The sequence below is a fragment of the Sciurus vulgaris genome (genome assembly GCF_902686455.1).
Source record: "Sciurus vulgaris genome assembly, chromosome: 16".
NCBI lineage: Eukaryota > Metazoa > Chordata > Mammalia > Rodentia > Sciuridae > Sciurus > Sciurus vulgaris.
This window is the reverse complement of record NC_136477.1, coordinates 46,085,501-46,108,416: the sequence shown is the minus strand read 5'-3', so window position 1 is coordinate 46,108,416 and position 22,916 is coordinate 46,085,501. Positions and strand designations below refer to the sequence as shown.

Here is a 22,916-nt window from a genome sequence, read left to right as displayed (position 1 = left end):
AGCATATTGCACAGAAAATACAATCAAGGATCCTATTTGCATCCTGCCCCTAGAATGGCTGAAGACCCTAATCTCAGCACTGAGAAAGGAACATTGCTTAAGAAAATCCTATGGTAAAACTAGGTAAATATGTATACTATGGCTGCCCCCTTAAGGTCAACCAGAGAAAAGATACTTCATATATATACTTAAAATTCTATTTAGTTATTACACCCAGTTAGGATCACTACCTTAGAGAAGTCTCTTCCTTACTGACTGGAAGGATAAAGACATCATTGAAATGGCTGGAGTCTTAGTGAGGACAGTCCCTGGTGGGGATGCTACTTGCATGGGAATGCTACCATGTCAAGGAGCCAAGATGAGAACCAGTGGTCACTATGCAAGACAGCTTGTAATATCCACTCCTGGAAGATGGGGTGGGAGACAAAAAGGATGATACACTCTGAACACAGAGTAAGTTTAATGAATAATTTGGATACTTAATTTTTTTAAAATGATAGGATATGATATTCACTTTGGGTCCTTCCTATGGGAAAGCATGTGGAAAAATGGGAAAGGACTAGAAAATCGAAAACAGAATGACAGTATACTGAAGTGTTACTGGAGTGGTGGTATCCTGACTTAGGGAGGGATCCGTGGGAGTGGGGTTTGGCAAGTTTTTGTAAGTAGATATTAGGCTGATACAAGAAAGTTGTTGACCAACTGTTTTCATATCTTATATAATAAATCGTGGGGTGGGGGAACTTCAGTTAGGATAGAACAAGTTCAGAAAGGCTGAAATCAAACTTCTGAATTTCAAAGAATTGCAGGCTACATGCATCGGAATGCCACAGAAGGCAGTAAGCATTCTGCCTACAGAGTTTAGTTGCACACAAGCCTGAAGTGTGAGGGTCATGAATACATTAACAGGGTTATGAATATGTTAATTAAACTGTGCCCAAATAATTTTAAGTTCTTTTATTTCTTACTTCTCAATTTCTACCATGAGCAGTAATATAAGGTCACCTGGGAGCCTGTTAGAAATGTAGAGATTCAGGTCCTACATCAGACCTAATGAATCAGGATCCCATGTTTAATGAGATCCTCAGGGGGTATATATCTTTCTCTTCTACCCACAATTAAATGCAGTGTTTAGAATTCTTAAAATGATTATGAAAAGCTTTTATCAGAGTGTAGTGGACAAAGAACTGTCTGGTGATCACATTTTCCTTCTCACTTTTTCAAACATCATTATTGAATATTTTCAAAGACATCCATTGAAAACTATTTTTATAAATTATCAGAAAAAAAGACTTATAAAGTTCTGACAGAGGCAAATAAACTGATTTTCAAAACTGGCCTCCTCTCTTTCAACTAATTCTTGCATCAATATTATGACATGTACAAAATCAGTAAAGATGTGTGCAATAAAATAGCAGAAGATCTGAAATCCAGCTGTTGGCTTAAGTGTGGCCTCAGCAGAAGCATAAGTGGACTTTGGTTGGACTCCTCTTGCTAGATGTGTCAGTCATTTTTCCCTGGCCTTAGTTTCCTCATCTGTGAAATGAAGAGTAACTGAGATGGCCTCAAGGGCTTCTACATCTTTGATATTCTAATATCCTATGAGCTGCAGTACTCTCAGGGAAAGCATGAGAAATCTAATTTCCTTTAATTAAATCACTGCATTTAATCCTTCCATTGTGTGTATGAACCACCAATGAAAAGAGAAGCTGCTGGAAACCAGTGTCTAAATACCAAACAACTGAATGGAAACACCTCAATTTGGAGCAGGAGCAGGGGGGCAGTGTGGGCTTTGGAGCTCAGTAGGGTGAGTGGCTTATATATTCGCTGTAAACAGTTGGTAGCTGGGCCCAGCTGCTCAGGGATCAGACTAGTGTAGGCTGCTCACCCACGTGCAATTATGTGTGAAGTTCAGCAAACCTAAAAATAGCTTGAGCTCAGTGCAGAGGTTAGTACTGTCAATGGCTTTCAACTCAACTGTCAGGATGATAAGAAGGGGAGTAACTATGGCAACAGAAAAATGAACACATTAAAAAAAAAAACTCTTCTGAAGTTGTCAGGAAAAGTTTAGATTTAATAACATGCATATTTTCAATTCCCGTCTCTAATCTTGAATTTCAAATAGTTCAATTATATAGAAGTAATAAAATTAGAATTTTGACAAAACAATACTCTTTCAGTTTTGGGTTCCAGAACCAAGAGGAAATACCACTAACCTGTCAACTGTATTGCTCCAATAGCCAGAAGGCCATTTGAACAAATGCCATCATATAATTTTTCTGAGAGGCTATTCTTTATATTGTTCTGCTATCAGTATGAAAACAGCCTTGAATACTACTTGACATTTTAAGATATTTATTGCATATCTGATGAAAACATAGGGTGATAAGGAATTCTCTTGAGATGAACAACTTAAGAGAAAACATTAGCAAAGGATCCAGAAAAATAGCTTTGAGACAGTTCTCATAGCCACCTTGGTAGCCTATGGCCTAGCACAGTGGTCCTCAAGACCAAGTGCAGATGCATCATTAAGTTCTGATTAAGCTATTTTTTTTTTGTTGTTGTTGTTGTTCAAAAAGCTCACACATCTAATCTTAGAGCCAACATATCAAAATTCCAGCATCTTTTAAAAAAAATATCATTTGATAAGTAAATACTCAGGTGGATACTGGGAAGCATAGTACTGGTCCCAGCTCTTCAACTAACTAGTTGTGGGGCTTTGGATGGGTCACTGCTCAGCTCTATGGCTGAAGGAGTCTCAGGTTCTTCCCTGTGAAGAGTCAGTTGGGGGAAAGAGTCGATTACTATGGAAAATCCTCTGTGGGTCATGTTGTGTGCTATGGTCTAAAAATATATTTTGGTAATAAACTAGCAAGGCAGATATTCTTTTCCCAATTTCATGATATGAGGACATACTTGTAAGCAGGCTGAGCTAACTGACAGAGCCTGGAGTAACCCTAGATCTGTCTGATTCCACATGCCGTTGTCTATCCTTGTCAGACACCACTCTGTCTCTTCCAACTGCCTCCTGCCTGCTTTTAATACATTCTGACTCTGAGTGCTGGTTACATGTTCTTAAGCTGTCCTCAGATTTTCATGAACGTCTTACATTTTCTAAGCACAGAAGATTAGGTTCCTTGGAAAGTCCTTTCATCTAGTCAACTGCTGTGAACAGTTATTTTCCTATCAAATATACTCTATTTGGTCACCCGCTTTTTTGACTTAATCTATCATGAATATCTCCTTATGTTAATAGATAAAAAAGTACTTTAACCTTTATAAAGATTGTATTACTATGTTATAGTCAATTCCTTACTGATGGATATCTCAGTTGTTAAAAATTTGATATGCTTTAATAATCAGAAATCAAAAAATATCATATGGGAAAACAGTAGGGTTCTAAGATCATTTTTTTAAGGAAGCACAGCAATTCAAAAAGTAAATCAATAACTTCAACTGAGTCAATCTTTGTGTTTCCCTCAAAGCTTTCTTTAGAATCAAAGTTGTCTACAACACAGAAGCATCCTTTAATAAGTCACTACTACATTTCAGATAAACTGAAATCAATCTGTGGGTCTTAGGGCCAGGAATTCTTCCTCGCACCCCACAATGCCACTTAAAAAATACAACCATGCTATTCATATGGGGGAAAAGATGTTGATAGCTATGTGAAGGGATTCAAATGTATGAACAAACACAAACCTAGTTTTGAGATTAGCGAAAACTCATAGCAGGCATGGCCTTTTCTTAATTAAAGTGTTTTCCCTCCCCATGCAATGAGAAAATGCTCTTTTAGTGCTGAAAGACTAGAATCAAAGCAAAATCTGCTTGAAAATTCTGAGCTTAAGTAAAGCTGCTTCAAAAGCTGCTGTGTACATCAAACAACTTGGACATTTCCTAACAGGATTTTCTAGAGTTTCAGTAAATCTTTCTCCCACTCATGTCTTTGCTCTCCTACTTTGGTCAAAACCAAAATTAAGTAAAGCAAAGGTCACTCAAGTAGTCAGAAAGGCAGAAAACATGCACATGCATGCACATACACTTTAGCATGAAAATTATATTTAATCAGAATGATAATATAAAACATTATTTATATGTAAAACTATCTCTTTATTATCTCTTTTTTATGCATTTTAAAGTGTGGTCCTATTAGCAAATAAGAGACCTATATAAACAGTTCTATATGAATTTTTAGAATGATCATTAAAACAATATATAAAGTTTAGAAGGGAGTGGAATCATATGTGACAGAGGAGTTACTTCTTGCTGAGATGAGAGATTATGCTCTGTTAATCATCCACTAGGTTTCTCCTGTTGGGCCCTCTATCCCTGAAGGAGTGGTTGATAAGGCTGAAGATAGAACAGGGCCCATCCAGCCACTTAGATCAATGTCTTTTCAAATCCTTAAGAGTATGTTTATTACTTGCTTAAGGCAAATAACTTATAATGAACTCATGACCTAATGGGCTTAGAGATTACTTGATGGGGTCTGAAGATAGAGGGTCCACCTCTAGCAAAGACATCAGAGATGGGTCAATTGTAATGTCCTGCCAGTACAGAGGGCCTTGCTGGATTTTCTTTGGTGTCTCCTCAGAGGAGGGATGCATCTTGATTTCTTACACTACCTGGAACTGCCATTTCTCCACACTCAGAGAATGCACAGTGGCCTGCTCATGAGAGTACATGTCTTATCTTCCTAATTTGTTCCTGAACTATAGATGCATGACACTAGAGAGTGGGAGAAGAAAGGATGCCCACAGTGCACGAGAAATCATAATAATGTGCATGACAAAAGCCTTTGCAAGCAGCAAGGAATTACTGAAGTGGTACAAACACAATTCAGCAAAGACCATTTCTAGTATAAAACACAGAACCTTCAGAGAGGTAGAGAAGTGCCTGAAGACCTTCTAATTTGACATATGTATGACTAACCTATAAACTGAACTTCAAACTTGGATATTTCTTAAAGTATAAGCATAGTCAGAAGGAAGAAAAGTTCTTACTACACTTATGGCAGGTGGTTAAAAATGTACTTTAAAATCCCAGCTGGGTGCAGAGGTGTGCGCCTGTAATCCTAGCAACTCAGGAGGGTGAGGCAGGAGAGTGGCAAATTCAAGTCCAGCCTGGGTAACTTGGCAACACTTGTCTCAAGATAAAAATAAAAATGTCTGGGAATATAGCTCATTGCTAGAACTGGCATGCATGAGGTCCTGGGTTCAGTCCACAAAAATAAAAGTAACAACAACAACAAAAAAAAGCATTATCAAAATGATATTAGTGATTACAGCAGACAGGCTGTCATAGCAATACAGCTGATTGATCTTGAAAGCTCAATATTTCACTGTGGTTTGAGATAGACAAAGTCAGTGTAATAGTTAAGAGTTGAAATCTACAGTCATTTTGATTTGATTTCAAATTTTCACTTCTCTTATATAATCTTGGGACATTTCTTTACTCTTGGTGCTTCAGTTTCATCTGTATAATGAGGATAGTAGCAGTACTTCTACTATGGGCTGTTAGGAGGATTAAACGAGATAATTCAATGTCAGGGGCTTAATTCAGGACCTAATACACAGTAATGCAAGTAGCTACTATTGTTAAAACTGTCATTGTTCCCTTTGGCCAACACAGTTCACTCACCAAGATGAGTGTCCATCACCTTTGCACAGTATTTGCACATGGCATCCAGGTCATTCAACTGTCCTTGAAGGAAGGAAATCTGGGCTTCTAATTCTTCTTCCTAAAATGAAGGCGATAGAGATATGGAAATTCAAATAAAATCTCCAAGGTTCTCTAAATGATCTGGACTATTTTAAAGAGATCTAATCTCCTTTCAAACATGGACAGAACAAGAAAACAGCAAATAAGAACTCAATACTGCCATCACCAAATCAGAAGCAGAGCAAAATGGAGATTTAAAAAAATCTAAGTCATCCATATATACAACCATAGTGCACCAATGAAATAATGAAAAGATTAAAAAAAACTAGGCTTTCCCTAATTGATTCTAGTTTTGTGCCAAGTGCAAATGTTTACACATACAACTTTGTGTAAAAAAAAAGTACATAAAATATCTTCAATAAATATTTAACAACACACATTAAGAGTTCTTAGATTTCAGAGAACCACACTTCCTAGGCAGCATACAGAAACAGTCCATTTTTTTCCTCACCCACACTTGGGAAACCAAGAATTTCATTTTATAAGATGAATCTCATAATTTTCTAGACAATGATAATCTCTTAAAAATGTGAGATTTCCCAAAGCACTTAGAAAAGTTTGCCCCAGCAGCTCATAAGTAGCTGTTCTTGTTTCCTCTCTTGATACCACACTAGAGCATTTTATTTGTTGGTTTCCAGGAAGAAGTACTCTGGGGCAAGTAATTGTTTAAGTGGTAAAAGACAGTTTAACTGTAACAAAAGAATACAGTCTTTTTTTTTTTTTTTTTTTTTTTAAGAAAAAAAAATACATGCAAAAATTTTCCCAAGGAAATTTAGAAGATAATGGGAGTTTTTCTCAGAGAAAGGAATAATCCTCATCATTTGGGATATTTTAAGCCATGTTAGGTAGAATAAAAAGAAAGGATGTTGCCAGGGGTGGAACAGGCTAGAAAATTCATTTTCCAATCTTGGATGCTTGTCCTTTCACATAAAAATCCTCTGCGTTGTTAACAAGAAGGTTAGAAAAACTATGGCAGCATCTTTTTTTTTTTTTTTTTTAAGTGATCTGACTTATATATGGAAATTAATAGTTGAAAAGGTTACTGGTAGGTGTATTCCATTTTAACAATACACATACACAACACTGAAAAGTACCATTTTTAACGGCTGCCTGAAGAACCAGCCCTCAGGAACATGCACTGAAATGCCTGACACAAAAAACAGACATAACAGTAGCTTTAAAAAGAAACTTGTGTGAACTGTCCACTGTAAGATTATGCAAGTAGAGCATTAACCATGTCTTTTAATATATCCTATAAAGTACAGCAGCCTCTTCTGTCCTTAAATAAGAACAAATACCACCAGAAGCAGATCAACCAAAGGATGATAAAGAGACTATGGGTGGGGTGGGTGGTGCTACCCTCCTAACTCTTCAGCTGGGCCATAAAGGGAAAAAGGATGGGGTGTTTCTCAACATTTTTCTACCCTTTTTATCTTTTGCTTTTGCACAGGCTTGAATTTCTCTGTTCTATCAGGAACTATGAGAATTAGAAAAAGAAGGCTAAGTCTATTGGTTAACTATGGTTGCCATTAGTCTCCACCTAATGGCAGAAGATAACCATCAATTCCTTCCCTCTCTCAATGTCCGGGCTCCATCATTAGGAGGTGTTATGAAACTCCCTTCCCCCTCCCCCCTTGAATGTGGACTGTTCTTGTGACTTTGCTTGATCCAGAGACTGCAGAAGAAGTTAAACTGTGCCAATTTGAGACAAGTTTAAGGGGCCTACTAACTTCTGCTTTTCCTAGAGAAGATAGCTACCATGCTGTAAAGAAGTTTAGAAGAGAATACAGGAGAGAGACCACATGGAGAGAAAGGGGCTACAGGAGAAGCACTGAGGCTCTAGGCTGTGAATGAAGTTTTGCTGGGCCTTTAAGCTCAACCCAGCTAAAGCCAGGCAAGTGAGGGCCCCAGTCAATACCACATGGAACAGAAGAATGGCCTACCTGAACCTAGTCCAAATTCCTGACCCACAGGTCTATGAGAAACAAGGGTGGTAGTGTTTTAAGGCACTACATTTTGGAATGGCTTATTATGAAGGAATAGATAACTGAAACAGTGGTAGAATACAAAGACACTAAATTGGGACATGGCATGAAGAAATTTAAGTTCTATTCCTGGTCCTGCCACTAAAAAGACATGTGATCTTCAGTAACCTTCTCCTTGCTGTGGCTGAAATTCAGCACTCTGGAAGATGTGCAAATCAGAAGGGCCTTGCTCCTGAAGACCTTACAAACTGGTAGTTGGAATAAGAAAGCTACATAAATTATAGGAGAATGAGGTCCAGCATACAAAAGTCTTACAATGAAATAAGAAACACTGTTTTGGGAATCTTAGTCCTCATCTCTTGTTCCTTCTACAGAATAAGTCACCTTTGTTTGTTATAGATACAAACCCAACTGGATGAGTCTACAACTGTATCAAGGCTAGGGTTTGGCAGTCCTTTAAAAGAGGGCCCAGCTGTGATCTGTGCCTTTCATCTGGCGAGTAGCAACTGGGTGCTGACAGCCCAGAGCAGACAAAGGGCACTAAGGATGCATTGCTTCCTAACTTAACTCTATTTACTCTAAGCATTAGTTTAATTTGGTTTCACAACTACTACTTTCAAGATATGAAGCTCTTGGGAGCTGGTATTCCAGGAGTCATTGCTACCTTAAGGGATTTATTCTGCTTTGTTGGTTTTCTTCTCAATGGTGGGGAGGAAAGAATTTCCGTGGACACATTTTAAAGGAGATGGGCAAGGCCTGCTGGGAGAGTTACTGGCCAGCTGGAGGGATGTCTATAGCTCAAGGGGTCTTTTACTAAAAATACTTTGCTACTTGAGCAGGAACATTACTGTAATTAAGACTGACAACAACAAGGCCCTCTAAATTGGGCAGTGCAGGATGTACAGGCGTGTGCAGAAGTCCTGAGAGCAAAGCAGCTCATGGCATGTGGTGGGTGAAGGTGTGGGGATATAGAAACATGAATTTCCAATTTTCCATTTTTGCTTAGATAGATTTTTGCTCAGTTTTGCAGCAAGTGAGGAGCATCTTGCAGGCCTAAAATCCACATGACTCTCAATACAGACAAAGTATTTGTCTTGACATAAACACAGTAGAAAAAGGGGTTTTTGTTCATTTAAGTTTAAGTTTTCATGGAAAGTTAATGCAAAAGCCTGATACAACAGCCGAGAGAGGACAGCTCTGGTTGAAGCAGGTAGAGGGGTCAGGAATCTCTTCCATTTGGAAGTTTAGAATCCAATATGTTATCCCTTTAGGCATTGCTTAATCTAAACACATTCCTCAATCCTTCAACTATCACTCAGACTTTATAAATAGAAATGGAACCACTTGTAGGTAAAAGACTGGCTTGTCATTTATTCTTTGCTATATTATATAATTACGGATAAAAGAAAGAGCCAAGAATCAAGCTTCTAAAGTCATGGGAAGCAACTTTACCTTTCTATCTTAGTTCTCAGGCTCCACACTCCTTCCAACTAATAATGTGTTCAACATTGACACTTTAATCATTTGTTTCTGTTAAGCTGATCCTCTGTCATCAAAAATAAATGTCTGTAGGGCTGAGGAGATAGGTCAGCTGGTAGTGTGCTTGCCTTGCAAGCACAAGGCCCTGAATTCAATCCCCAGTACTACAAAAAAAAAAAAATAAAAATAAAAATAAAAATAAATGTAGAGTGAAATAGACATTATTAGCTCATGTACACATATGACTGCATGACTGATGTGGCAATAAGTATAATCAGAAAAATGAGAGATTACATTCTGTGTATGATCTACCAAAATGTATAAATGTATTCTACTGAAATGCACAACTAATTAGAACAAATAAAATAATTTTTAAAAAAATTTAAGGAAGCAAAAAATATACATTTTCAAGTGAAATTAAAGGAAAAAAATGTCTGGCTAATTGCCTTGAAATTTTATGAAATCAACTGGTTAATGTCACTAGTGTACTAATTTTACTTGCTTATGAGTAAATAAGACACTTAACAGAGATGTGTATTACATTTCCTTCTGCATCCACGTTCTGCTTCTATCAAAGGCTGGCGGGTGGTAGGGCATGAGGGAATTCTGGAGTAGACACACCTGGGTTTCAATCCTAATTTTTGCCAGTTACTAGCTGCATAGCCTTGACTAAGTTCCTTGGTTTCTTGGTCCCTTCACTTCCATCTGGCAGGACTGGCAGGAAAATGAAATGAGAATACAGTGTCTAGCACAGAGGAGGATAAAAAGTAATTCTTTAAAAAAAATTAAATTAGATTAAAACAGTGAAATGGACTAAATACAAAGTTTTATGATTCACTCTTGGAAAACACTGATTTTGGGTTTGAAGCCTGTCATGTGGTTTAGCCTAGAAAAATCAATTAGGGCTTAGGAGCAAGCACCGTCTGGGTTCCAAACAGCAAATTAACATGCAAGGCAAGAAACTGATAGAGGATTATGAAGTAGGGCCATGAGCAGACTATGCTCTGCAACATCACTAACTTGGAAGCCCTGTAGGAACGAACCAGAGCATGAGGGCTCCTGTACTAGGAGAGAACAACCAGCAGTCAGCCCTGTTGTAATAATTATGATGGCCAGACACTAGGTTTGCATGCTCTAATACATTTAATTCTCACGTCAAACCTATAAAGTAGATTCTTTATTTCCTCCATGAAACATGGCCTGCTTCTCTCATATTCTCTGGAAGTATATGCTAAGGTTTAGACAGCTATTTGAGAACCAAGTGGGTCCACTACTCCCACTGCTTCCCTGTGGACACACACTTTCTTATCTCAGCATCGTTCTCCTAATGCATGACCACATATCTCAGTTTTTGTTCATAGAGACTCACCTATTGTAATGGAGAGTCCTACCCCAAAATTGCTTACTAAATTGTTTTCCTTCAAAACTGTTCAGTATATAGTTATAGTTTATAGTTTATAGTTTATACTTTATAGTTTTGTTGTTTGTAGACTGATTTTCATTTTGACTGACTAGAAGAAACAGCTTTTCAAATTTGGTTTTAAAAAGTGGTGTTTCTACCATTTCCTCCAAAACAGAAGATATGTCATATACTTAAATTATTATACAACTCAGTTGCTTATTGTATAGATTTTATGTTAATTTTATTAAATGCTTTAACATCTTTCTGCTATTATTTTGCTTAAAGATAGAATAAGCTTTTGTATTTTATTAATTGTTCATTTATTCAACAAATATATTCATTTGCATTGTGTTAGGCCTTGTGGAAAATACAGGAAAGAATTAGACATGCTACTCTGACTTCTCCAAGTTTATAGGAAGGTATGGTCTGTATATAAAGTCAATAAAGGAGTAGAATGAACTGAATGTTACTACCCTATAGGCATATATGATTACACGACCAATGGAATTCTACATCATGTACTAACAGAAGAATGAGAAGTTATACTCCATATAGGTATAATATGTCAAAATACATTCTACTGGGGCTGGGGTTATGGCTTAGTGGAATAAGGCTCACCTAGCATGTGTGAGGCACTGGGTTCAATCCTCAGCACTGCATACACATAAATAAAATAAAGGTCCATGGACAACTAAAAAATATTTTTCAAAAAGTTTTAAAAAATACATTCTACTATCATGTGTAACTAATTAGAACAAATAAAACAAAAGAGCATTCTATGCAAGAGATGAGAGAAGACCCTTCTTAAGTCTGGGAAGAGAAGACAACTTCCAATTGTACATGTGGAGATGAAAGCACATTTTTCTGGAAGAGGTCACATTTTCAAGAGGTCTTAAAGAGGACTTTGATAGGGACTTGGAACAGCTGCCTTTGCTAAAACAGTGACTCCTTAGTTAGGCCTGAAGATGCCTGATGGATAAGGGAAAGCAGGATAAATCTTGCCATCTCTGCCTTCACCTTCTGTCTCTTTTATTACCTTAAACTTTGGGTCAGGTCCCTGCTCAGCTCTGCATGTAAGCAGGTTAATCATTTAAGGAGAGTTCATCTAAAGTGTAGTAATAGAAGGTTTATTGGCCCTAAATTTACCTAACCTATCTTGTCCCCCTTTCAGTTTGAGGTAAGATTTGCAGCATCTTGTTTCACACCCCTGGAGGGGTGCCTAAAAGTCATTAGTCTCTGTTCTATACCTTCCAGGAACAGCAAGAAGCAGACATATCACCCCATGAAGAGCAACTACCTCATGGAAACTGAATGGCCCCTTTCCAGGGTCACAGGTCTGACAGATAAACATTCTGAGCAGCAACTAGAAATTGCCCCCTTCAGGCAATAAGGACCTCTCTGGAGCCACCTCACAGAACCATATCTGAGACAATAATCAATTAGAACACAGTTTGCCCAAGACTGCTAATTTACCCCAATTTTTCCTCTATTTAAAACTAAAGCTCCAGTCAGCAACCTGAAGACAGGGCTGAGGTGCTGGGTCTTACTTTGTCTCCCAGGGTGGCTGTACTGATTAAAGTTCTCTTCCTGCTTCTGATCATACTCTTTCTGGTTGGTTTTTGGGGCGAGTGGTCAGATCTGGTTGGTTGGGATCCTTGGAGTCAGGCCTCTGGCCTAGGACTCTTAAAGCAGGAGGACTTATATCAGAAGAAATGATAAGAAAGGATGTTTTAGGATGCAGCTGCCCAGTACGTAAGAGTAGAGGCGGCAAAGTGTGGTATGTGCGCAAAGAACAAATCACAGAGTTGAGCAGGCACATAGGGGACAGCAGGAGCTGAGGTTTGGCAGAAAGGCTTCCTTTCTCTTCCTTTCCTACTGCATTTTTTTCCCCCAGATAATTACATTTTGGGAATCAGGGTTTGACATGCAGTGGGGGTTGACATGCTTACAGATGATTATTCTTGTAGCAGCACTGTCTCTGTCCCTGGGCTAATTCAAACTCCAGGGACAGTGGGGAAGGAAAGGCACTGGAGTGCAATTCTGCTTAGCTTCTAAGTGAGTGTCCTCAGATCACAGGAGAAACAGACGAGGGAACCAGCACTGATGCAGGCAGCAGGAGCAGGCTAAGAATAGCAGCCAGCAGACAGGAAAGACACCAGTCTTTCTTGAGCAGATGGGGGAACAAGAAGTGGGAAGTGAAGGAAACGGAAAGTCTCGAGGAGGAGGAGGAAGGCCACGGATGTTCTGAGGAAGCTGTGGTGTACACAAGGGCAAAACACACACAGAGTGAACGAAACCCAAGCCAGAAGCATATGGTAATGGCAGAGGAAGACACTATCAGAAAAAACGGAAGAGGGGCACAAAGAAGACTTTGTAGGGAGTATAAAAATAAGTGGTATGGGTGTGTGAAGCAGCACAGCAGTGCTGGAGAACAAGCTGTTACATGAATCACATGCCCTAGAATCAGGATTCCAGGCCTGCCACTTACCACCTCTGCGACCTAGACCAGACAGCAAAGTTCTTTAAGTCTGTCTACGAGAGGGTGATAATAATAGTTTCTGCCTCATATGATTGCTGGAGGATTGAATTATATGAGCTTTTCTAGCTGAAATGCTGTGCATAGTGCTACACACGGCAAATACTTTATAAAGGTTACTTTTGTTGTTGTCAGATTAGGGACATAACACTAGAAAGTTATTCTAAAGAATCATGGATGCATGTAGAAACATAACTCCTAGGCTATTCATCACACATGCAAGGGTAGCACACACACAGCTATGCACCCTACATAAATCCTAAGTGTCTAATGAGAGTAACTTAGGTAAACTGGTAAATCCATAAACAGAATGCTATGTAACCTTTAATAATGTTCTTGTAGAACCTTTAACAACAATATATACTAATCGGGAAGACAGGGTGCAAAGCAGTAGGTAGGGAATGGTTCTGATTTTGGGAAAAAAAAAAAAAAGTGTAGAAAAAAAAAAGGTACCAAGAGTGTATGTTGATTATTTGTCAAATGGTAGGATTATAGATGTATTTTCCCCTTCTTTTTGCTTCCCCTCACCCCCATATTTTCTACAATGAAATTGTATGAGAAAATCAAATTAGTATGCAAATAACACAACAGAGAAAAAGAGGTGAGATGTTTATATTTTAAAATGACCAAAATTGATTGCAAGTCAAACTAAACAACTCTATTCTCTAAACAACACTAAATGGCAAGAATAACAGGTGAAATAACTTTTGAAAAATGTAAATATTTACAATATTTTGCCCAATGTGCAAACCTTGAGTAGTACTTTTAGGGTAAAGGGCTTCCTTCTACACTACTGAAGCAGGCATGTCAATGGACATTATTCTTTATGGGTTATCTAGCATGATTCTTAAAGGCACTTAAAAAACAGACGCTTACCAAATTTTCCAATAAATACAAGTTTTCATAAAGATGAAAACAAACAAATATGAATGAAAATGGTCTTAGGAATGTAGAACCGAAATTCTAAGCTCAAGATGCATATGCTGTCAGACCTTCATTTCAAAGTTGGAAGTACCTTTAGAGATCATTTATTTCAACTTATTTTAATCAATAAAGCACCTTTAATGTGGCTAGGTAAGTGGATGCAGTGGCGCAGTGCTATTCAGGAGGCTGAGTTAGGAGATCAGCTGAGACTAGGAGTTCAGGGCCAGCCCAGGCAACAGAATGAGACCACATTTCAAACAAAGCAAATGCATATAAAATACATAAAGTATATAAAATACATACATATATGAAAAACACACACACACATGTATGTACTAAAGTCAGGCAGCTGGTCAACAGCAGAACTCACTCTAGCAGGCTTCCTTCTTTCTCAACCACTGAGGCTCTGTGGAGTCCCACCCTGAGACAATTCCCACACTGGAACTGTCTGGAAAGGACGGGTTTTCACGACAGCATTGAGATCTCTCTACATTGTAATCTGCTATAATGGTGATGCTGCTCCCAGTTCCAGCCCATAGCAGAGACACCAAAACCAAATCTCACAGTATCTTGTATGACTTTTCACTCCTTTAGTTTCTTTCAGCAAACTGAAGAAAATCCACTAAAGACTACTGCCTGGGTGCCTGTTGATAGATGAATGAATAAAGAAAACATGGTATATATACGTAATGGAGTATTATTCAGCCATAAAGAAGACTGAAATTATGTCATCTGCATGAAAATGGATGGAACCAGAGATCACAGTGTTAAGCAAAATAAGCAGAGTCAGAAAGGTTAAGCATCACATGGTTTCCCTCATGTGGAATCTAGGAAAGAGAAAACCAAAAAAGTTGAGGGTGACTACTAGAGAAGAGGAAGGGGAGACAAGGGGAAAGTCATGGTGGTACATATGATCAAAGGATGTTATTTTCATGTAGGAACAGGCCACATGAAATCCATTACTTTGTATAATTAAAATGTACACCATACACAAAGAATATTGCCTCACAACAGGTAAAGTTAAAAAGTGCTTGCCTTAGAAACTGGGGTGGTTAGGTGAGTCCTGGTTAAGGATTTCACCAGTCTAGCTCTTCTTTGATCCTTCAGCTGGCCCTCATGGATGGTGACCATCCCCATTCCTCCTTTGCCATGCTGCAACAAGAGTGCCTGGGCAGGTCCACAAGGGGAAGTATGCGGAGAAACCGTAGTTTTCCGTGTACAAATTCTGTCTAGGAACTATAACCTAACTTAGGGCATACCCCTGGGGTTGACCAGTTATCTATCAAATCCACATCCTCTTCATTGGTTTACATGTGAAAGAGTTCCAAATCTCTTTCTGAAGTCAGGTATTGGCAGGTTAAAATAATTAATCCGTATCACATGCATGCCACAGGGGACATTTTTACATTCTGATATGTGTATTTTGGTCTTCATACATGGTTTATGGTTCATAATTCCTTCCCCAAGGCAGGCCATGGAAATCAGAATTTCCCTTTTTCAGTTCAGGTCACAAAATACTAACATTCTGCTGCACAGAGCCAACAAGAGTGCTGAGTCTTGCAGGCCTTCCTGGGGCTCCCCTGTCCATTAGAATTAGATATGCAATGAAATCTCCCAAACCCTAAAGGGCAGCGTTCAGAGAGCTTCCAGGTAGCTGAACACATGCAGGATCCTGGAGAGTGGTAAACCCTGATAAGTCCTGGGGGATCCATGTCCTTTCTTCCATACCTTGCCCTTTGCATTCCTTCTTACAACATCCTTTATAATAAATCAGAAAAATTAAACAAGTTTTATGGGCTGCTTGACCAAATTAATTAAACCCAAGGAGAGGGTTTCAGGAACCCTGAGTTATATAGCAGGTTGGTCAAAAGCACAGGCAAAACCACTTGGGACTTGCAATTGGCATCTGGGGATGGGCAGCCATGGGGAATGAGCCCTCCGCTGTGGGATCTGATGCTCTCCCTAGGAACTGAACTGGAGAACACCCAGCTGGTGTGTGCTGCTGTGGAACTGCTGGTTTGCTTGCCAGTGGGGAGGACTTGCCACACCTTTTGAGGACACAGAAGACTGCCATGTTGACTGCAGCATGAAAGCAGAGGAAAAACAGAGTCCAGCCCCACCAACAGAGATGGATTGTAAGTATTTTAAAAACAGAAAGTTAGGTATGCAAAATTTAAAGTAATTTCTTTTTTTATTCAACTGCTCCTTATACTTTTTCCTGAGGCAGTAAAAAACGAAAAAAATCCTAGCTTCTTGCGCCACTTTATTCTTTGGCTCTACCTGATAAAGCACAAACTTCCCAGTGCCCAATTGTGACTAGTTCCTTTTTTTTTTTTTTTTATAGATGGCACTTAACATAGCCTCTGTGCCTCAGTTCTCTCATCTGTAACATGGGAGGTAATTTCAGCAGTGACCTCACAATGACCTTTGAGGACTAAAGAACCAATGCATGTTAAAATTCTCAGATGAAAGAAACACAAGGAAAGCACTCTATAACCCTCAGCTCTTAGCCATCATCTACAAAAACATGTGGACATATTTGAAGCTTGCTTTATATGGAGAAAATCTCATTCCTAATTTGATATCCAATTGGTGTTAGACTAATTCTTTTCAATCTTTAATAAGCACAAAATCACCTGGGGATCTTGTTAAAATGTGGGGTCTATTTTAGTACGTCTTGGGTAGGCCTGGGATTCTGCATTTCTAACCAGATCTCTGGGGGAGGGCTGGGGTTGTGGCTCAGTGGTAGAGCACTTGCCTGGCATGTGTGAGGCACTGCGTTTGATTCTCAGAACTGCATATAAATAAAAGTCCATTAATAACTAAAAAAAAAAAAAAAAAAAACTTCAAAAAAAAAAAGATCTCTGGGGATTCAACAGAAATAGTTCATAGAATACAATTCAGATAGCAAGGATTTAGATGACCCATCTTGTATCCTCCTATTTACTTCTAAATACAGTTTGCAATCCTTCTGGGAAGGTTGTAAAATGCTATCTCCCTACTTAAAGACAGTTTTAACAGATGGCTGCACAGTTACATGCATATTTAGTAATAGTCCAAAAGACCTCTTCTCAACATGGAGTAGGATGCAGGGAGGAAGGAAGGAGGGTAAAAAACTTCCAAGTGAGTTTTCCAACCTCTGTGAATCAGTTCTATACACAGTGGTTCCATTCATTTATTTAGAGCTAATTCTTGAACAATTATGCCTCAACTTATTCTAATGTAAACATAAGAACTTGTAAATTATTACAAAACACATGTGAAATATGAATTTTGTTGGATTAACATGCTATCTTTTGTAATTTTTGATAGAGGCTGTGTATAAGTATTAGAGAATAAAAGATGCTTCTCAAACATCAACACAATGAAAAGGAAATGGTACAGCACATCCATAATTTATGGTAAATTCATTCTTGATTTTCTGAAGAAATTTGTATTTCATTTTATTTTATATTTTGGTACTGGACATTGAATCCAAGTGCACTTTAACACTGGGCTACATCTTCAACCTTTTTTTTTTTTTTTTTTTTTCCTAAATTTTGAGACAGGATCTCACTAAGTTGCTCAGGGCCTTGGTAAATTGCTGAGGCTGGCTTTGAACTTGTGATTCTCCTGCCTCAGCCTCCCAAGTCCCTGGGATTACAGGCTTGAGCCACCATGCTTGGCTTCTGAAGATATTTTTATACAAAAATCATAATAAGTAAAATTTATTATGAACTTTTAGCCTTTAGAAACATGCTTTTATACCTCTTGCCATTCAAAATTGTGAGCTATTTTAATGTAACTTTACCTTTCCAGAAGTTGCTTAACAAAAAACAGAATAAACAAAGATGACAAAATAAGTGCCAGAAAGTGCTACAAATTCAAAAGTAAGCTGAATAAACTTACAGTCCTGGAATAAACATACTAGAAATTGAAATTAAATCTTTAACTAGGACCAACCTTACATGAGTATGATAACACCTTTTTTACATAGTTACCAACATTATTTGTAAAAGTCCTATAACTTTTAAAATAAAGAACTGTATGCACACGGTATATCTTGATAACTTCTTTGCCCTACAAAAATTCAAGAGGTATGAAAGTATTAGGCACAGTTGTTAAGGCAATCTGTCTTTTGAACATTTTCTCTGGGAAAACAGGTCTCTTCAAGGAAGACCCACGTATCAGAATCTAAACGGCATTGGTGGAGAAATGTCTCCATCTTTTGGTCTGTGAGGTTGTCATCTCTGTGTTCCATTTTTATAACTAGGTAACCTAACCAATCTTTTGTAAATTCATATCTCTCTCTTTCACCAAGCAAATTAGCACAGATGTGACTCTATTTAACTAGGGTCTTTCTCCCTCTCCACTCACACATACTCAGACTAATGGATGAAACCCACACAGATAACACCAGGACCTCCAGCTGAGTTTCTCAGTGTTGCTGGCTGAGCAAAACCATCTGTGAACTCTCCTTTGATGTTCCAGGTACAAGTAGGTGTCTGCACAATACCTGACCCTGAAAGAAGGTTGCTTGGCCAGGTTGTTTCACTTATGGCCAAACTAATTGATTCATGTGAGGATGACACGTGTCACTTGTATAGTCATTCTCCAAGCTAAACCTCCCGATAACATCCCCATAACATCGCCCCATAATACAATGAAGGCAAACAAAAATCTGTATCTTGCAGCAAATCCAAGTGGAGAATCAAGCAAGGTTTAAGAAGTACTTTGTTAAAATTGGTAATGGAAACAAGTGTTGAAATAGCCTTAACAGTTCTTATTTTTAACATACATACCAATTCTGAGACTTTTGAAAGGAAAAAAAGAACAGGTGAGGAGGAGAATTATCTGGCTTATTCACACGTCAATCATACTTTTACTTTTGTTAATTCATCCCTTAAACTAATTTATAGAAACCCCATCTCTCACTAAATACCAACAATTCCTATTAGCTTTTATAAATAATTGGAAATGCCACTTGCCCTAGAGAACACCAGAGTAAGACCTGATACAGCTGGACACATGCACAGCACATAAAACATCTTGCAACATCACTTATTTATTCCTAAATGTTTACTGAGCACCTTTGAGAGAAACCAGTGCCTGCAAGAGCTCTTGGTTGCATACAAGTAATCTCTGCCCCTGAGAGTAGGGGCAGAGATCTGCAGGCTAAACAGCACCCTCCACCTCCAGATGCTGCATTGCTAGACTGGGAAGGGTTTGGAATCTGCAGCCTATCTAGAGCCCCTACCACCTCCTGACAGTACTGAAAGCTTTCGGATGGGAGCAGGGAAGGTGCTTCGGCTGATGCTTGAAGGAACTCTATTGAGTTTTGTGGCCACATGAATCATTTGAGTCAGAAGAGACAGTGGAGGAAAACAACATACAACTATGAGAGCACACTTGCTTTGAGGGAACTAAACAGTCCACACATTCCTGAAGGGCTGGGAGTAGCTGAAGGGAGGAGGATGAGGATGCTCGACAGGGCAAGATCACCCAGGGTCCAATAGGCCACTTCAAAACTGAAGGGTTTATCCTAGGGAGAAAAGAAACCTTGAAATTCTGATGGGGAATGAGAAACCGAGGCAGACATACTCAGTGAACAAATACTTTGGATGTATGTGACCATTATAAAATGAATTTCCTCTAAAATTCTTAATTAACATGGACCTATTGTTTACCGAAATGAGAAAAAAAATTATACAACGTGTAATAATTCTATATTCTCAATTCTCCAACACTCAAAATTCAGAAGCTGCATGCCAATTTGGTATAGAGTCAATTCGGTTGTAATGCTTGTTTTGACAATGAAATTGTTCCAATGAGAATGATGTATTGGGAAAGACTGAGACAACCTGAATTTCATGTTTGTTTATGTACCATTGCATCCTTAAGAAAAGCTAGGGGACCACAGAAAACTGCATGTAGCTGAACCCAGGAATACAAAAATTCCTACATGCATATACCCCAGATATGTGCCAGCTCTCTTGGCTCATGATGGGTCTTATGGGCTGGACTTCCTGACCCCAATCCATCAGATTCCAAATAACTCTTTCAACCACTTCACAGTAATTCACAAGCTATTATTAAACTCCAACCTTGTTTCATGTTCCCCTGACGCAGTTCACTGAGTGTTGTGCCCCAATCCCATGAGTCCTGTGGTGTTATAAGCACCATTAGAACCAATTATTCTGAAGATAGTTTTTCATCTAAAGATGAATACGTTCCTGACAACCAGATTTACATTTTTTCCACAAAGGTAACTGTAGAAAAAAAGCTTTAGTCTAGACCTCATGGCAGCACTCAGAGTTAACTGAACAGAAGTACCACATAAGCTCTGGCTCTCTAGCAATTAATAGTGATGTTCCCTGTGTCTTTCTTCCCAAGGAGGCCTTGCAGCCTTAAGTCTCCACTTGAGGTGAACCTCATCCAGCTGTGGGTCAAGGGTTGGGGCTTGATGGATTTAAGGGTAATGGCATTATCTCTTCCACTGATAGTTTTAGAAATCTTGGCCAATGAGACAAACAGAAGACTCTGAGTGGTTCTTAAAAAACTTTTTGTCTTTAATGCAAGGTTGCTATATTTAGGAATAAAAAACATAGGACATTTAAATTTGAGAAAAACAATAATTTTTTAGTGTTAAGTATGTCTCAAATGTCTCCATGGTACTTATACTAAAAAATACTTATCTTAAATGTAACCAGGTATCTTATATTTTACTTGGCAACTCTATTTTAAGGGGATGACCCAGGAAGATATAGTCTTTCTTCTCTGGATGTTGGTGAATGGATATGGTGCATATAGTTGTTGCAGTTGTCTTGCATCTTACTTGGAGAAAAGCCTGTTGTGCAGAGCAGGGCAAAAAAATAGCAAGAACAAGGGTCCTTGAAGATACTGATGAGCTTCTAAATCAGTGGTTTTAAATCAGTACCACACATTTAAATAACTTGGGGAAACTAAACAATTACCAATGCCTGGGTCCCATTTTGAGATTCTGATGCAATTCTTCTGTTGCCTGCAATGCTTTAAAACTCCCCAAGTGATTCTATTGTGTAGTCAGAAATGAGGATCCCTTTGGATTTATTTATATTAATAACTTTCCTTGTTACTGGAATCAGTTTGAGACAGAATTTCTGTTATATGTAGCTTAAAGAATCCTAAATAAGAACAATGTCTCTAGAGTGAAATGTAAGGTCCAGCATTTAAATATTCTTCAATTAGAATAGCTTGGAAATTTAAATCCTAATTCCCAGAAAAAGTATTAGGCCTGCTCATTCATTTTAGAGAATGAGATCAGGGGCCTGCCCAACCTTCAAACCTAATTTTTAAAAATTTTTATTTTATTTTTTTGGCAGGGCTGGGGATAGAACCCAGGGCCTTTTGCATGTTAGGAAAGCAATCTCTGTCAGTGAGTTCCACCCTCAAACTCAATTGTAAAGACCTTTATCAAAGGTGTTAAAAAAAAAAAGTAGTTTGGTCATAATGAAGACTGAGAGTAGGTGACTTTGCTCAAATACTAAGAAAATAACCACCTCATTTACCCTGGGCAGTAAACAGATATAGTTTCAACAATGGATGATATTAAAGTTTGTTGTCTGGGGTCAAATTTAACATTTCCATAATTGTAAATCACCATATTGTGCTAACTGGGCTGATTTCATTCTTATTTTCTTCTTTTTCATTTTTCTTGGTATTTTAAGGAATACGTATTTTGGTATCATGAGTACTGAATGAGAGTTGCATGCAGAGTGCACAAATGTGCTTCAAACCCAAGAGATCGCCTAGAACCCAGACTGAGAATGTGCTTCAGGTGAGCAATTTGACAGCGTTTCTTGCTGTGCACTCTAAACCCATGGGGCATTATTCTGTATACAAGGCTTCCTTCAATTTTGGGGTACACATATGATGTGGGCAGGTTACTGATATATTTTACAAGGCCTTTCCTTGTCAAGGGAACCCTTGAGGTATCTGAAGGATTCCAGTAAGTGTTACCAACTGTCTTCCCTTTTGGTTTCCGGAACATGAAGGTGCTACAAATCAAGAGGTAAGAGTGATGACCTGGAGATGAGCCTAGATGCTGGACTGAAAGGCCCTTTCAGCAGCAGGGATAAGGACTTGGTTTATTTCATGAGATCAGGCCATGTTTAAGGGTTTATCACAGAAGAAAAATAAGAGAGGAAACTAAAGCAGAGCAATGATAACATTAAAGGTGACATAAAATTGGGAAATATGACTACCAAAGAGTCTAGTTCTGGGTCTATAAATGAATGATAGAAGCTTCCCCTCTCACAACTGCTTTGCAAGACAAAACATTTTCTTTTATTCCCTTCTCTCATTTTCAAATATAGCCTATGACGATTTAGGATTTAATATAAAGCCAATTTGTTATTGGCTTAGTACAAACATCATATATTGAGTTACTGATATTAAAATTCCTATTTACTGACCAAAGTAACTTTGGAAAATGACGTTTTGACTGGAATGATGAGGCTATAGATAGAACAGTGAGTAAGAATTCTGGAGGAAATCATCATCTCAAATAAAAAGGATGCTTTGGGAATTTGATTATTATCTTTTGGTGATCCATATATTTAAAACATTAAAAATCCTTTAGCCATAGTACAATGTCAAGGCTAAAAAGGGTCTCTTTTCCTCCCAGATATTTACAAAAAAATTGTTTGTGACCAACTGTATTTTATAGGCAGACCAACACCCCATACCAAGGTCAAGCTTATGTTAGCCAAATCCACTAGTCTAGTCAAATACAACTATAAGAAAGTTAATCAGATGCATTTGTAATAATAGATATGCTATGTAAAGGATTAATGAGGCATTCCAACAAGAACTCAGAGAGGCTGCTTTTGCTAAAGCAGCAACTCTGAGG

At 38.3% G+C, this 22,916-nt stretch overlaps 1 protein-coding gene across 10 annotated transcripts in view; it reads right to left on the bottom strand.

Moving 5' to 3' along the window:
* TBC1D5 (TBC1 domain family member 5) overlaps positions 1-22,916 on the bottom strand; it is a 578,936-nt gene that overhangs the window by 23,030 nt on the left and 532,990 nt on the right. For all 10 annotated transcript variants that reach the window (XM_079115504.1, XM_079115505.1, XM_079115503.1 and 7 more), the window contains one exon: positions 5,641-5,740. In XM_079115504.1, the coding sequence (XP_078971630.1) occupies positions 5,641-5,740 (100 nt within the window). The remainder of the gene's footprint in view (positions 1-5,640; positions 5,741-22,916) is intronic.